Here is a 17,853-nt window from a genome sequence, read left to right on the forward strand (position 1 = left end):
AGATTTACAACATTTCAATCTGCTGCAGAAGAAACACGGGGAAGCTCGGCACCGACTCTTTCAGCGGAAATCAAGAAGACAAAGAAATGCCCTTGGAAGAAGCGTAACCTGCTGTAATGTCACTTGCAGACAAAACAGTTACATATACTGCAATTAAATGAGTGGAATTGAGATGACCCTAATTTCTGGCTCTTTCTAAACAGCATATTCCCGTTTATACAATATACAATTATATACAATTATGACCAACAGGTGTAGGTACATTTTGTTAAGATCCAAAATACCAACACAGCATTGTTACACAGAAACAGAGCAACGTATAAAACAGAAGTTATAAAACCAACCCCATTATAAATTTCACCAAATAGCAGAATTATTTTAATTTGACAGTGTATAGGCTACTCACTTGTAATGACGATAAAACGACGCATTCACAAAAACGCCACCAGAGAGCACTATAGTCACGGGAAACCGACAGCGCTCTGCATTATAGTTACATAGAGACAGCCACAGCCACAGAAGAAAAGAGACGAGAACATTTCAGATCACGGCTGCATTTGGAATGACACGAGAAAAACACCATACCTTATATGCAATGTAGCGATACAATGTAGCGGACACTTTGGGTGCATGTTTCACGTTCAAACTATAGGCCATATAGGCCAGTCTGTTCAGCAAACGCAAGCTACAAATAGTACAGAATTTTTGCGTCTCTGTAGTCAGTTACATATACAGAGCAGCCTCATTGACGATTAAGAAACAAGAAAATTAGCACAAAAGAACGAAATTTTCAGCAGTAATAACCTCATAGTGTAAGTGCAACACCCATGTAACAACATCTTGCACTACACTTCTTTTTTAGGAGATCATTAGTACCGCCGTCGACCGTTCCTATTTCTTCTAAAGTAATCACTCTTTCTCCCATGATTGCCAAGCAACCAACACCTAATTTAGTCTGAGGTAAAAAAAAATAAGTTAAAAAAAGAGTTAATAAAAAATACACACTGAAACATATGAGACGTTTGGTTTAATGTCTTCATGGGCTTGCCAGTACAGGTTTCCCCCTCCCCACGCACACACATTGCTACGTCCCCGCTGCAAACAGCAATATCCACCAAAATCGAAATGAAAGTTTTGATGGGTTTTAGAGGGTATATTAGAAAGAGGAATCTAAGGTTCTATTCTCAATACCAGCCACCAACAGCCCCAGCCCTTAACTTTCTGTTAAATAAAAGGGGTTTTAATTCAATCGCTTCCCAAAAGATCAACCATTAGATGCATTCTCATTGCAACCATTACACGAAACATTGCATCACTTAATTGACTTGAACGTAGATCGGGTGATAATATGGGAGTATTGTTTTCAGCTGCTGTCATGTAGAGCTAGTAACACCTTCATATGGAATAAAGGCGTTCATTATATAGTCATCCTTTCACACCCACGTTTGCTCATTAAAAATGACACCGCTCGCACTATCTTTTCCCTAAACTACACGTGACTGGAAGTGACAAAGTGGCTGTGTTCTGCATTTTCTGATAGCTTTCTTGGTGCCCACCTGTTATTGTCTCATCTAAAGCTCAACAAGCAGACAATGGAGAAAAAGAAAATAGAAAAGAAAATAGTACAAAATAAAATAACAGCTAAAAACTCAAGCCAAGCATTTGTCAGGTGTATACAAAGCAGGCTAATAATTTGAAGATGTTGTTCAAATATATGTTGTTCAATTCAGATCAAACTAAACTACAGTTCACATATAACTCAAATGACATAACATCACAGAAGAGGTGCAGGAAACCCCTGAACCTGATTATTTGCAAACACAAATTTAAATTTTCACTTCTGACTAAACATAAACAAGTGAAGAGGAATGACATTTGCCATATATAGATAATATCTGGATACTACTATCTTAGAGTAATTGCACTGATATTGAGGGGGGTATTCAACTCTGTAGCAAGCATACCTTTTGCCCCTGTCCTAAGCAGTTATTCTCATTGGTAAACAAACTGAGTACAGACAACCAGCTTGGAAGAAAAAAAAAATACGTACCACAAACAAAAAATCAACTCATGGGAACATTTACATTCACTTAAATGTTTTTTCTCCTTGTTGAAGATTAACAACAGTCCATTATCAGAGGGCATCCCAATCAGTTTAATTGTATTTTCACACAGTTATCTGACTTCCTTTAATCCATACCAGAAATTTATTTTAGAAATTATGTGTTGATATAATTTTTGCTTTCCTGTATGCAATATCTAGTTTTGCAGAGGAACTATAAAAACACTGGAATGGATATTAATATTAAAATATAAAGCATACACTTAGCCAACAATAAGAATAAGAATATTGAACCAAAAGTAAAAGAAACCCTACAGGGCAGCAGGCTGAAGTCAATAAATTCAGAATAGACAAATAACACAAAAGGCATAAGGTATTAGCCTGTTTGTCCATCTGGTTATTCGTTTTCAGACTTAACAATTGATTCATCATTTGCAACAAAGGCTGACCACGGGCTCTGGATAATCAAATATGCTGCTCTGCCATTTATTATGAATGTCTGTGGCTTTTGGGTGGTGCATCATATTGATTCACTGATTGCTTTCTTAGCTGGATTTTAATAAACTTGCATCTGATGCTCTCTATTATTACAACTGTGATCTTACATAGCTTTTTGTTTTGTTTTGTTTTCTCTGGCTGTGGGATGATCCGTGTATCTGAATGAAACAGGTGGGTGGAATATATGAACAGTGGAGTTAATCCCACATAAAAGCGCTGTTGTCTAACTGGTATTATTTCAGAATTTAACACAGCTGATGGACACTGAGGCTGTATTGACACAAATGTGTGCACTGACAACATCTACAAATACCCCCAAAAATGTTCCAAATTAAGTCAAAATAATTCCTTTTGGAATTGTTTTAGTATAATGAATAATTTAATATAATAATAATAATAATAATATTAATACTACTACTACTACTACTAATAATAATAATAATTTGTTATTATTATTACATTATTATTATTATTATTATTATTATTATATAGGTATCATGAGTACAAAGAGAACACAGAAAATATATCTTATTTCCCTACAAAGGTTTATGAAGGGAAGTGATATGTTGGAATATCAAAGAGTTGTGTGGCAAGATATTTTGAGGCACACTGCCAGAAGGCCTTTCCATCCATTAATGCAGGTTGCATACACACCATGCTTCTAAGATAAGTGGAGACGTTCTTATGCTTAAGTTTACACCAGCAGACAGGTGGTCTGTTTTTAACTCATTTTAATTACAATGAGAAGTTTCATGCAGCTTCATGCTATTTAGATAACTTGTGCTGACTCATACAGTCAGATGTTATGACTGCCAAGAGATGCATTGGAACATTGCCTCTTTTAAACAAATGTCTGTGTAATGTCGTAAATTTGAATCTCAGCCACAAAGAGTTTTAGAAAAATATGGACCAACCAAAAATATCTATAGGGTGTGATCATGAGAAAAAAGTGTGTGTACTATCACAGTTTAGAAAATTATATGTGGAATTCTTGTTGGAATTAAATAACTGAAGTAAAAAAATTACATCAAGAACATCAAGAATGAATAAAATCACTTGACAAACCATGCTTTCAGACAACCTCTTCTTTAATACAAAGTCAACATATCTACATACACAGTGGTTTTAAACCAATTATTGTTTCAGTTAGAAGTAACAGTTTGAAAGCGATAGCACTTGGCCCTCATACAAAGAAAACATTTTTTGTTTGTGTTCTTTTTTCTCTTCATGTTGGCTGTTGTATTTATATATTTAAAGATTTTTTTCATTTCATTTTTCCCCCTCAAACAAATGCTCCATTAGTTTGGCTGTTGTAGGTTTGTCCCAAGTCTGGCAACTTTCACAATAAGTCACAGAATAACACGTTGAATAAGTTTCCAAAGACTCCCGTGGTCTTGGCTTTGGCTTGGGTCCTTCACCAATCCTTAGGTCAAGTCAATAGGGTTTCTTCATGTTGTGATTCGGATGGCAATACACATGTGAAAATCCCAGACCTTCAGAAGCTTTGCTGGGAACCCAGACAAATTCAGAATGTGTCTTTGTGGAATTATGTGCCTCTGCTGGCAGGACCAAGTGTCACTCCATTTTCTAAGTGTTTTTGTCTGTCAGCTTTTTAACATATATTACCAATTCATTCTGTGTCCCGTAATGCAAAAGCAACGTGGTATGTTTGTATATATTCATAGAGCTTTCTGACAATGTCATACAAACAGAATTCATACAACACAACAGTTTTGCAGGGGCAGTGGTGGGAACGGAGGCATGCAGCATGATTCTATTACTGGCTGCAATGCCTTGCAGTGCATCACTAAACAAACAACTCAAGATCTGCAAATGTAAAATGGTAAACCTCTCTCCTGCCTTTCTCTGGGGAAACATGTAGATTACTCCTTGGCTTTTTAGGCACTGGGCACCCAGCCCTTCTTGGACCAACCCCACTGTTTTGGATCAGAAAACACAATTTTAGTTTTGAAAAGGGGGGAAAAGAAAACCAGATCTCTTCGATCTCAAAATTAGATCTGAGAAACAGAGACGTGCATGGGAGGATAGTGTCCAGGGATTCAGTGAGCTCACCAGATATCCATGGCTACTCTCACTGAATATCATACACACAATTACAGCAAGGTACAGCCAAAAGACCAGGGGTTCTTCTAAGATTTACCATAGAACACTGCCTGTATCAATGATTCGACTCCAAAAAGAAAAATAAAAAACAGGGACTAAAATGCAGTGATAATGTTGCCAAGGACATCAGGCCAGGAGATTTGCGGTTAGCAGATTTTTTTTTTTCTATTTTTGTTTTGTTAACGGAAAAAAGAAAATTGGGTCAAATTATACAAATACTCATAATATATTTGCGTATTTACAGGTAATATATTCTGGACCATAACTGGTATTTAACAAATGGATGAGTAAACTGATGGCATAACTAAAATATAAAGTATAAATGAAAAATAAAAAATAACAATATTCCACAGAGAGTGGGCTAAACTTCCTGCCCTGTACATTGCCATAATGTACATTAGAATTAAGTCTGGCAAGCACAGTAAGAATTAATTTGTTATAATCTAATTATACCTCAAATTCAATGTTTAGTAGACCAGTTAATCTACTATTTTGAACATAATACTTTTGCTAATACTATTACTACCATCAATAATAATTAACACCCTTTCTCTGCCAACGGCACAGTTCTACCAAGTGGTAGGAATTAAAAAGGGTTGCAGCTATTGTGCTTGGCAAGTTTCCAGAGAAACGCACAATATTTTCCAAGGTTATGATTACAAATAAAAATAATTATAAAATTTTTTGCACATGAGCAATTCAAAGTTCATGAGTGGTACAAAAAAAGTTGAAACAAAAAAGAAAAAGCAAAATTTATACTAACATTCTGGATGATATATATTTATATTCTCCATATAATATAGATGTATGTGTGAGTATATATATTTATAAATATATATATACATACACACAAACACACGTTATACTTAACATTTCTACAGTGAAAAAATATAATGTCTTTGAACACAATATGAACAAATAAGCATTTATTTTCTTCCTGCTAATTTTAAAAATGCGAACAATATCTCTGTTAAAAAATGAAAGTAAAATACAAAGTAAGCTAGGTAAAGTAAAACAATAATCATAATAGTACAACATTAATGTTTCAGAATGGTACAATAACAATAAGGCTTTTTTGGAAATAAAAAAGACTACTCACAGCTCCATCCATTGACTCTTTAGTGAACATATCTACCTAAAGCTTCTCTTACAATTCACTGTAAGTACTCTTGCCAAGTTAAAAGTTGTGGTTGTGTAGGGGGCTCTTTATCAGGTGAGCAGACAGTGTGTAGATATTCTAATGCCACTCTGCTTTGATTCCTAGAAAGGAAACCGGTTCATTCTGTCACTTTTAATTGAGGGGGGTTTATGGTATGTATATAACCCATATGAAAATTTTCTTTGTTACCCCACAGCAGCCAAATCAAAATATCGGCTTCTATCTTCAAATCTGAAGCTTTGTCTTAAAGAGTTTCAGATGAGGCTATTAACAGATCAAAGCAGGAAAAGACGGGGGTTAATTCTATCAGCCTGAACAAGCTTTTAGGACAGACCTCTGCATTATCTCCTCTTGGTTGGTCACTGTTTCCATCATTACTTTGCGTAACAGATATTAACAGTTAGATCCACTTATTCCCACACCTCTCAAGTAGAGACTTTCTACCAAGCAGAAAGAAATCAAGCTCAAGCACTCACCTGTGACTGAATTCTGCTTGCGAAGGCAGGACATAGCCTCATGACATGGTTGATTTTGAGCTTCTGTTGCAGTATGTTGACTGACACCAGCCCATCCTTCACCTGCCTTGTTCTTTCAAAGAGGTGTAATGGGGAGGCCCTGAAGTTATGGTGCGGGCTAAGACACTGATAACCATGGAGATTAAGGGAGGTCTTGTCAGGGTTGTGGTGTCACATTGGGTCACGCTTTTGGCGTAAGCTAGCTGGGTGCGAACCGCCACCTTATGCCGCACCTTCACATTTGACCATCGGCTCTGTAGCAGTGCGGTACTGCAGCACGGCGTACAAAACACAAGCAGCATGTCGGTATGGACAGAATCCCATACAAAAAAAACATACAAATTCAAATCATAGCGACAACAAAATGTCAGCAACGAACGTGGGCCACTGTAGACAGAGCAGAGAGAAACTGGTGGGATAACCAAGGAGAAGACCTTCCATCCTTTTCACAGTGCTACTTCCATCCACTCATCAAACAAGCACACCCCTCTCACCCACCACTGCATACGGCACTACATACCAGCAGCACAACATGTTAAAAAAAAAAAAACTCCTAATCATATAGTACTTCTACTGAAAAAAAAAACAAACATGGTCATGACCTCTCAGCTCTTTTCAAGCACGGAATGATGTCAGGGCTGCTTCTTTGAGAGCGCGTGGACAGACAGCCAGGTTGCCCGAAAGGAATGAGACAGATCAAGAACTGCGTATTAACTCTGTGGTCAGTTTTCAAGAGCACCAAAACTGTCCGCACCTCAAGTGCTCAAGCGCCCGTGAAACCCACACAGTCATGATCAAACTGACTCCACAGATCAGCTTTGACACTTTGACCATCGTTCGCTCGAGTCCCTGTTAGTTTTCCCCACCAATCATGGATCCTGGACACTCTTCGGCTCTGCAGGTTGGAGTTTAAATGTTGCGGAGGTCATTTTGCTGTTTGGTACTCAAGCTTCTGAAAGTCTGACTTTGCAGGGTGGCAGAAGCTAAGCTGGGAGGGGGATGAAAAGACAGCTCTGCTCTTGAGCCACTGCTCTCACACGTCTTATCAGCCTTCCTCTCTTCTACTGTGGTTCATCTGTGCAGACACTGATTCAGGTACCGGGGAAACACCAGAGGCTTTTGGGATGTGGTGATCACCTTGGCTGAGCAACTTTCACTCACAGCAAAGCATAGAATTAACATTAACATATGGCCACTTTATACCACATCTGTATGCTCAAATACCTCCTCCCAAGATCATCAAACCCAATTTCTAATGGTGTCAAACCCCATTTCCTCTATTTTTCCATTTTTTTCTCACAAATCTCTTCATTTTTTTGTAGGGGGAGAAGATGGCTGTCAAAATTAATCTGTTTTAAGACAGCTTTGTCTGCTTGTTTTCCCTTCATTTACTGTTTGTGTTGTAATATTTTTCACTTATTCATTTTTGTAATAGATGTCCACAAAATATTTATAATGTCCACCACATCTGAACACTTGAGGTAAGGTTAGCAGTCCGACACTTAGATCGTTCCCACCCCACAGCTTGAGCCTCCATTTGGTTCCTTCTCCGTGTAGTTCCTGAGTGAGGGCATATGCATGTTTTTGATGGATTCTCTTCAAATACCTTCCCTCACTGCCACTGTTGTCCTTTCTATCCAAAGAGGATGTGGTCTCATTGGTGTTTATTTTATTTCATTTATTTGAATTGGTTTCATTTTCATGTTTTTTGTGATGTTGTCATTCAAAATTTCAAGCAAGTTTCTATGGCTCAGAAGACTGTTGAGGGGGACGGCAGGATGGGGGATGAGATGGCTTTTTACGTTGCATAGTGATCAAAGCTTCCTAGGTATTCCAAACCTGCCTGGTAGCAAAACTGGTATTCATCCTGTACAGGAAACATAAAACAGTCACAGTCAGTGATCATCCCGCACACACAGCTTTCCCTGCAGAAGCATTTACAGTCCTTTCGACAGGGCTTATAAATAACATCCACTTTATAATATACCCTGGTTTAAATCTGAGACAACGACCTGGTTTAGGGCTACAGAGGCCCTACAGAAGCATTGCTGAAGCCATTGCTGTCACTCACCTCTGTCTGCACCATGGCTGGCCGCTGTGTCCGCAGCATTTTGACCGTCTGAAAGATGTCTACCACGCCCTCATAGCGCATTCTTTCGAGCACGATGCTGAGAGTGATGAAGACTCCGGTCCTCCCCACCCCCGCACTGGAAGAGAGGACAGAGAGACCTGGTCATCGGCGGGCCCTGTGAACAAGCATGCCCCTCTCACATGGTCTCAGCCTGCCCCGTCCTCCTCTCCAACCTGGCTGCCTCCACCCTGGCTGTAAGACAAGTTGTGTCACTCAAACCATCAAGGGCTGTCAGTGGCGGTGGGTGAGCTGGAAACAGGGGAAGCCAGAACACTACCTTTAAATCTATCATTACTTTCAGCCTGTTCCCCCTTATCCTCCTTGATTAATAATAAAACAAATAATTTGCAGAATAATTCACACCAATGGCGTAATTAGAATAAATGATTAAGCTCGCGAAACACCGCAGATTGTCTGTAGTTTGTGTGCTATTACAAAAGCTACAGCATGAGATTGTTTAATTAACAAGGATGGCAATTTGAATAATTAAGTGGCAAGTAATCCCGAAGCTTTCTTTTAAATGTTTCACATTATAGCTTTTGTGTGTTACAATATTCAAATTACAAAACGGAGCTAAATTTAGTTAAATCGATTTAAATTACTGAGAATGAACTTTTAGGTTAGGTTGAGTGCAATAAACAATAACGTTTAGAACACAGACCTCACAAAAGCTGTGATGTGTCATGAGCATTTAACGTAATTTAAATTGATAAATGCCATCCTTGTTAATTAAACAATCTCACATTGTAGCTTTCGCGAGCACACAAACTACAGACAATCTGCGCTGTTTCGCGAGCATAATCATTTATTCTAATTACGCCATTGGTGTTTATTATTGTGTGAATTATTTGTTTTATTGTTAATCAAGGAGGATAAGGGGGAACAGGTTGAAAGTAATGATAGATTTTAAGGTAGTGTTCTGGCTTCCGCCGTTTCCAGCTCACCCATTGCCATTGAGGGCTGTTCACCTGCTTCTGAGGCTTGTGATGCTTGGCTATGGGAGGGAGACTATATTGAGCCACCCCCCCCAGAACACTGAGTAGGTAGTGTAGTTGTCTGGTATGGACTGAGTTCATTTGGAGAAAATGCAGGCAGTGCACATAGCTCTTTTCTCCGAGCCCTGTGCAAACATTTCTCTCTGACAGCTCCCAAAATAGGGAGAGTCTTAGCTCTGATCCATGAACACTTCAGGTCTGCCTCTGTAAGCTGCTTTGGTGTGAAATGACTTCTACTTCATCGACAGGACAATAATTGATATGACAACAGATTTATTTTTTTCTCCTTATAGTATGTGATGCTGAATGTGAAAATGAGGGCGAGGGCGAAAGTAAAGTTGCACGTTGCCCCTCAGGGTAAAGTAATAATGAGCAGTCTTGCTTTTTGAAATTGGAAACCATTTCACATGGGCAGTCAAACAAACAAATCACAACTTAATTCTGGAAGTATACTGAAGGAGGGGGGAAAAACAATTTAAGGTACGATGTAAAATTCAATGCACCCATCTGGGCTGCTGTGGGAACAAAGCCTGGCATGACTGCATGGGGCCCCGGGGAAAGCAAATGTCACACTGTCTCCAAGTCCAGTCTGTGTCCCTTCCAACAACCCCCTCCTCCACTAAACCCCTACAAGAGACCCAAAAAAAGCCTCTCCTGGAAGCTGGTCACGGCCTGTCACATGGTTCTCAGGCTCCATCAAACCGTTTTAAATAGATAGACTTTCAAATCTGACAGCCATGGAGCTGCAGTGAAAGAGAGGATTTACATTTTCATTCACTGGAAGTAATCAGGCAATTAATAACAAAACCATGTGGGTCTATTAGATAGGAATTTGGGAGACAGGGAGAAAGAGAGAGAGTGATAGAGAGAATGTGTGAACAATTTTGTATTGACAAAGCAGAGACCTGTGGAGAAGGGAAAGAGTGAGGGGCGGGGGCCTTGGCTGAGCATGTGAAAGCCAGAAAACAGCAGTACATGCAGAAAGCATGCAGGTAGTACTATCTGTGCCCGCCTGCCTCAGTGCAAGAACCTCTCTGTGACTCAGGGGACTCAGGAGCCAGTTCAACATTCAGTCCCAGAATGCACCTGCAGATATAGATGTGTCACTAGCCCAATAACCGCGGTGGAAACATCTTAAATGTCAGGGAGGGTGAAAAACAATGCGCGCTCTGCGTCAGTCAGAGCCTGCATTATCGCTTTTACCTTCGGTGTGCATCGCCTATTAAATTGCTCTCGGACAGGGGATAATTCAGTTTTATTAAAGCTCCCTGACAGAGCCTCCCCCGGCGGGCACACTAAATGTCCTGTGACATTAGAGCAGGGTGCTGCTATAAGGCAGCAGCAGAGCCGTGGCGGCCATTAAAGAGGGCAAACACACAAAAGTAAAACAAAATCCTTTGAGACACTTCAACCGATGTGCCAGAGATTAAACTAACTTTTCTCCATTAAGGGAAAAGCACAAGCGAGCTCTGTGATTAATGAAATGAATTTTCCTTCCCTTTCCCTCCCTCTGTGATCTAATTTTTACTATTCACCAGGTGATTAAAACCTACTTAGAATGGAAAACTGAAGAATGCCCCAACTTTGTTTGGAAAGCACACCTGCTAACACTGTGAATGGCACACAAAGGGTTGCAGAGGCTATATGCAGTGAGGACACTGTGCTTGTTTAATGTGTTTCTTTTTCTAAAAGGCATTCTGCAACTCGACTGTATTAATTATGAAATATGAGCCTTTGGCACTGTAATACCAGCTCCGTTGCTGTCGTCAGGACAAAAGGGAGCAGCGTACGTCATGTCTGGTGTAGCCATTAAGCCATTTAAAAAGCAGGGGACACGTATAAGAGGGCAGAGGTCTTTAATATTAGCACCACAGGAGGCTCTGTAATCCCTTTAACATCACCATGAATCAGTGTCTAAGCTCTGCACAACCGCATCTTCTACACTGCATAGTCTGAGCTCCACTGGGGACTCGGAACCCAAAGGTGACCAAGGGCCACTGCTGTAGCCAAACTGATCACATCATTACGTTGTCTGTGGCCCTATAATGGACCAGTCACAAATCCCCTAGCTCATCAACTCACTCTCGTTAGCACTTCCTCATTTTTAAATCTTAACGGGTATGAACAACCCCACTACACAGCATTTGGTCTTTCCTCAAGAGACAAAGATTTTCCTTACTAACAGTCACATCTTAATGCATTTATAACATAGCTAAGAAGAGGTGTGGTGCACTGTGGAGCAGTCTGCAATTAGGCCACCGGCCACAGGTTACCTCGCTCTGCTATGCCATCGCTCGGTGTAGGTTGCTGCGCTCACCTGCAGTGGACGGAGATGGGCCCGTCCTGCCCAAACTGCTCCTTGGTTTTATGCACCTGGCCAATGAAGTCAATGAAGCCCTCTCCAGACTTTGGCACGCCCTGCTCGGGCCAATCGGTGAACTGGAACTGCCGTACTGTTCTGGACTGGCCGTCCTGAGGAGGCGAAGCAGAGCAAGAGAGGTGTAAAGATGGACAATCGTACCCAAGTGCATAAGATATTTGGCAAAAACACTTCAATAATCCTTTACCTAGTGCCTGACAGTATACCCTTACTTGTCATACTTCACTCTGCTTGAGCACAACTCTCTTTGGGTAAAACTTTGTTTAGGTTTGAGCTTACATCACACAGTAACCACAGTGAGTTCGATCTATGTTTGGCGGTTCAAATAAAAACTAGGACGCCATTTACAAGAACACCGATGTAACTCCCCACAATGCACCTCTCCTGCTGTTTATCTTGAGATGTAGAAGTGTCAGTGTGTATCCTGTTTCTTCACCGTCTGTACCTATTTTAATCTGTTGTTTTTCGGTGGAATAACTCTCGGTTAAGGGAAATCAATAGTGCATCTGCCGTGACAAGCATCTTCTTTTGGAGACAGTGTTAAATGGAGTAATCTGGAGCTGATCGATGGAACACGCTGCCTTCAAGTAGCTCGTCGCTGAGTCTGACGGACGGGTCGACCGGGGAAGCCGCCAAAATACGATACACCGCAGTGGAGCACAGGGAAAAGGAGCGCGCTGTGGAACTGACGGTGTGGCCTAACATGGACTGCTGCCCACATTGCCCAGACCGGGCTGCCTCCTGGAGAGTGCCTCTTTATTTTTAGCTTTTACAGCAGCAGGTCCAATTAATTTCCTCTTGCCGGAGAAGTGGGAGCAGAGCATGACTCTCCTCGGCTCTCAGAACCCGAGTCTGTGGACACGCTCGAGAAATCACAAGGCTTGTCCAAGAGTGAGCGCTGCCTACATCCTCTATCAAACACTGCACAGTTCTACAGTATTTGCGCTTCTGTTTTTTGTCTCTCTACACTTAACTGTTCTCCTGTTCTCTTCACAGAGGACCTATGTGGAAAAAAACATTTTTCCTCCTAACAACTGATTAAATATTAAAGAAAAAAACCTCATGACCCCACTAGGAAAAAAATCCCAGAAAACTCAACAAATGACCCAGAGCCATTATTCTGCTTCGAGTTGTGTAATTAAATACTTGACTGCATCTCTCACAGGAAGTGTGCTGCAGGTCATACTCAACACATACCCCCCTCCCTCATGCACCCCCCCTCCCCCACCCCCTGCTTTCCCTCATGCACCACCCCTCCCCCTCCTTACTCAGGTCACCTTTGATTAAAGCTCCCTTTCATTTCCCAGGGAGAGCGACATGTACAACACAACCTGATTACCAAAGCTGGCTGCTTTGATGATTCAATCACAATTAGGCCCAGTTAAAATGAACACAGCCTGGGCTGGTCACCTTTCTCACTGCTCCCGCCAGTACACGGGTGCTGTCTACTGACTTAAAAAGTCATCATCACCCCCCCTTACATGATCACCCCCTGCAGGGAACAGAACGCCGCAGGAGCTGCTTGCTGCAATGTAGCGGCTTAAAGCCAAGGAGAGGCCACGGCATTTAAGTGCTTTGCTGGCGTCTAACGTGAAACATCCGAGTCTGCTGCAGCTGGAGGATGATGTAATGGTGGATGCTCCATGGAAACGCCGTTGCCAAGGACACCGGCAGCAATCGGAATGACCGCCTGACAACCATCTTTGGATGAATCTTCCTACAGATGCACACAACCAACCTCATCTTCTCCGCTACCACCACCGCACCCCCCCCCAGGTTGCAAGATGAAGGGATTCAATATATTTTACATGGACATGATGATGTCAAACCCCTCCTTGGCTACACTCACCCTGGCATCGGTGACTTTGAACTCTCTCAGGATGTACTGGGGCATGTTGTACTCTGCCATGGGGTCCACCACAAAGTACTGGTATCGGGCTGAGCGCTCGGCAGGCCAGTACTGGTGACACTTTTCCTGTAGTCACACATGCACACAGGGAGACACAGAATGAACACCTAGGTGAACCGGGTGAAGTAGAATGGTCTGCAGCCTATAGCAGACTGCCACAGTGGTAGGGGGCAGATGGAGTGGAGTAGTTGAGGGAGGGGGAGGGGGTGACTCACTCTGCCCATCTCTCGCAGCTTGGTCAGCATCACCACGATGGTGGAGTTGTTCTCCCACAGCATCCTCCAGAAGTCTTCGGTTGTCTCGGCCAGCGGGCCCTGTGTGGCGATGTAGGCCTTCTGCTGCCTGTGGCAGTGGATACAGGTCATTACAAAAACAGGCTCAGGGCTAAATGAACCAAGACTGCTGCAGCCGTGGGAGGGAGCTGGACTGGGTGGTAATCAACATGGCACAGATAAAGACGGGCTGAATAGATTATAAAAGGTTATGCGCTCTTAGCCCCACTAATGCCCACTGACCTCCATATGGTCCACGTGCACGTCAATGGTTGCTGCTATGGGAAGTTTACCTGTATCCGTCGATGAAGCTGGCGTTGATGTAATCAGAGCCCTCTAGCCCACGGATGGGCTGCAGGCACACGCGGGTGGTCTCATAGGGCATGATGTTGACAAGGCGGTTCTTGAACTTGTTGCAGGGGAGGTTGGCACTTATGAACCTTGATGTGTGGGCTTTGGAGTTGGCCAGGCGCTGTAACAGAGGGATAGAGGCGGGCAGGATTGAGAGACAGCATCTCCGGCTCTTCGGTCGACATGCACTTTGACTCGATGCTTCATGGAGCTTGACTGCTGCAAATAAGATCAGCCTGCGCTGGTCTATGTGAGGGTTCACAGTCTCCCAGCTAATATAAATCACACACTACACTATGGGGCTCCACAGGACCATCTACTTCAGCCTGGAACAGCATTGAAAACTGGCAATAATCTTGCTTTTTCAAAACCATTTACAAATATCCAACTGGAGGTCCAAGCACTGCTGTGAAAGAACGGTATCATGGTGAACAGACTGGTGGAGAAATCTGTCACTGTTGTCTCGGGAGAACTCGGGAGCGCGCCCCTCCAATGCCACCGTATCATGATCCACATTAAGGGCTGTACCCATCAATTAACATCAGAGGGGCTACAGAGGCTGCTTTTTAGGTCAGGTGTCTGAGCAAATCGCTGCCCCGCAGTGGCTGACATGTAGTACGCAGACCAACATCCATCTCCTTTGTTGCTGCTTGTATCCAGTTTCTCCTTGTTCCCAGGTCTGCCGGGATATGCCCCTCTCTTCCTCAGCCAAATCGCAGTCAGAGCCAGTTGCTGGATGCTTCCTAAAGATTACCCCCCCCTCCATTTCCCTCCCCCCAGTCATTCTGTTTGATTGCCTTTAACAGGAATACCTGGAGGTGCATGAAACAGACTCTCGCAGATGAATAGCTGAAGAGCTGTTAGAATAATGACGGAACGCCCGAATCAAACGTGCAAGCTGGCTCAGGCTCCTCATTACCTGCAGAGTCGCGGTCTCACACGGAGCCCCGCTGAGGCCAGAAGCAGCTAAACTGGGTCACAGCCACACTTTCCTGCTTCATTACTTTACTTAGGCTCATTTCATATTGATTTCCCAGCATACTTTATGTCCGGGAGCGCGCATGTACCGGGCCGTGCGCCGACTTGTTCGGAAAAGCGGCGTAAGCAGTCTCAGAGGATCCTCACGAGTTGAAGCTTTGTTCAGAGTAAGAGGATACAGTCTCTAAGGCTTTGCGGCCTGTAACAGACATTGTAAACCCATGTAGCAAATCGCTGCAATCTGTGCAGTTCATTAATAAAAGCTCAGAGTATTTGCCCTCTCACCTAATGCTGCTTGGCATCATCAGGTATTAATTGTATTCAGTTACGATATCATTGTCGTTCCAGTCATCATTAATTCTTCACTATTCCTCCACGTCTGGCATACTACAGCTTTTCACTGAGAGGTTCCTTGTGGATTACCCAGCAGCCCCGGCAGCAGGGGGTGGCCGTACCTTGAACTCCAGCTCCATGCCGGTGACGTGCTCGCCGCTCTCCACCTGGGCCAGCTTCTGGATGTAGGTGTAGAGGCTGCGGGCGGCCACCTCTGTGTTCCCACAGGCCACGGCCTCCAGCAGCGCGTCGTGGATGAAGCTGTACTGGTCCTCCGTCTGCACCATGTAGTTCCGCTGCGAACGCATCAGCGTCACGTGGCCGTAGATGTCCACCGTCTTCTCGTGCTTGATGCGCTCCAGCATGGCGTCGATCACGATAAAGCAGCCCGTGCGGCCGACACCAGCACTGAGGGGGGTCAGTGACAGTGGACAGCAGAGTCAAGGTGTCAAATGGGTTATATACACACTGGACACACCACACAGACTATGCTGTGCTGTGGTCTACCATACTATGGAGTGTAGCATACTGCACGTAAATGTATGAGATCTGTAATGCACATGTAATATACAACATCAGGAACCACATTCTTCCCTATGGAGCGTTCTGTGTGACATTGGGCTGGTCTGATAGTAGCTGGGTCTGACCTGCAGTGGGCGATGATGGGGCCGGCATCAGGGGGGTTGCAGGTCTTCACTCTCCGCAGGAAGGCCAGGAATGGGGTGGGGTACTCCGGCACTCCGTGGTCGGGCCACGCGGTGAATTGGAACTGCCGCACCTCCCGCTTCTCGCTTGAGCCGTTCTGGGTTTGAGAGAGAGGTTGGCAACACAGACACGGTCACAATCCTCCGCCACCGGAGAGGTGGGGCTTACTTAACACTTAACTGTGACTCAATCTCTCCCATGTATGAGAGACCAGTGAGAGAACAGTGATATTCCCTCAGTAATGTGCAATACGTGCCAGCCCTGGATGCTGAATGGGGTTAAACTCCTTGACAATACATGGAGCTGGAATGTAAGACATAACTGAAAACAAGGGAGGAGGAATGAGCCGCAAAATTGGCATTGACAAGACAGTATTTCAAACACCATGGAGGGAAGGGAAGACATGAATGAAAAGGGAGAGGACAGCTTAAGGCAGACGCCAGGAACTACTGAACAGTGTGACTGGCTCAGAGTTCAGTTCAATCATTCTTATTGGTGCCTTTTCCTGTCCTGCACTCTGATTTCTGAACATCACTGAAAGCTCACTACAGGATGAGGTATGTACGCAATGCCTACTCCTGTCACAGTTGTGTCCACTGCAATATGCCAAACGCACTGAGGTGTGGAATATGTAAACAGAGCTCCGTGGATGGATTTGAAGGCAGCCGCAGAGAATAAAAGCTTTCTCTCAACACAAAAAAGGAAAAAAATCATATTGTCCTGCCCTCTAGTTTTCCTTTCTTCCTGGAAGCTCTTTAAAGGAGGATTTTGCATTTCAATGTAGCGTTACCGCTTTCCTGACAGAGGTTTTTCTGAATAAATGAATAAATAAACGATGTAATTAAAAGAAAACTGACCTAGTTTCAGTTTTTTTTGGACACTTGCAGGCTGTATTCTGCAGTAGATTTGCTTTTCACAATAACCAGCGCCTGACTCTTTTTTAAGAATTTTTCATTTTGGATGGCTTTGTGCCACTGCTGGATATGCATACATATTGATGCCGTTTCTTTGTTTGGTGCCTCTGCCAGTGTGTGTGTGTGTGTGTGTATGTGTATGCGTATGTGTATCCGTGTGTGTGTGTGTGTGTGTGTGTGTGTGTGCTTGTGTGAGTTTATGTTTGTGTTTGTGTGTACGTGCGTGTGAGCGTCTTTTACATTTCCTCTGCACCACACCCCTTCTACCTGTGAATCCAATCGAATCAAATGAAATCGCTTTTCGACTGTAACCAGAGAGCAGAACACTGGAGCTCGATGACATCAGAGAGCTGGGTCCCTGCGTGGAAAGCGAACCCCAGCAGGGGGCGGAGGGCAACCGAATGTGAGAGCAAGGGTGTGAAATGCAAAGACAGAAAGCTGTGAACTGAGGCATCGAGCAAGCGCTAGCGCTTATGCTGTGCCACTTTGGGGGATCGGAGCCATTAGTGGATGTAAGATGCCTCTGT

At 43.3% G+C, this 17,853-nt stretch overlaps 1 protein-coding gene across 13 annotated transcripts in view; it reads right to left on the bottom strand.

The window, feature by feature from the left end:
- Positions 1-5,689: 5,689 nt before the first annotated feature.
- ptprsa (protein tyrosine phosphatase receptor type Sa) overlaps positions 5,690-17,853 on the bottom strand; it is a 175,994-nt gene continuing 163,830 nt past the window's right edge. For all 13 annotated transcript variants that reach the window (XM_036520647.1, XM_036520652.1, XM_036520644.1 and 10 more), the window contains 8 exons: positions 16,355-16,509; positions 15,830-16,115; positions 14,339-14,517; positions 13,989-14,115; positions 13,714-13,839; positions 11,802-11,956; positions 8,430-8,565; positions 5,690-8,225 (listed from right to left, as the gene is read on the bottom strand). In XM_036520647.1, coding sequence (XP_036376540.1) covers positions 8,157-8,225; positions 8,430-8,565; positions 11,802-11,956; positions 13,714-13,839; positions 13,989-14,115; positions 14,339-14,517; positions 15,830-16,115; positions 16,355-16,509 — 1,233 coding nt within the window. In that variant the 3' untranslated portion in view covers positions 5,690-8,156. The remainder of the gene's footprint in view (positions 8,226-8,429; positions 8,566-11,801; positions 11,957-13,713; positions 13,840-13,988; positions 14,116-14,338; positions 14,518-15,829; positions 16,116-16,354; positions 16,510-17,853) is intronic.

This window comes from Megalops cyprinoides, chromosome 2 (genome assembly GCF_013368585.1).
Source record: "Megalops cyprinoides isolate fMegCyp1 chromosome 2, fMegCyp1.pri, whole genome shotgun sequence".
Classification (NCBI taxonomy): Eukaryota; Metazoa; Chordata; class Actinopteri; order Elopiformes; family Megalopidae; genus Megalops; species Megalops cyprinoides.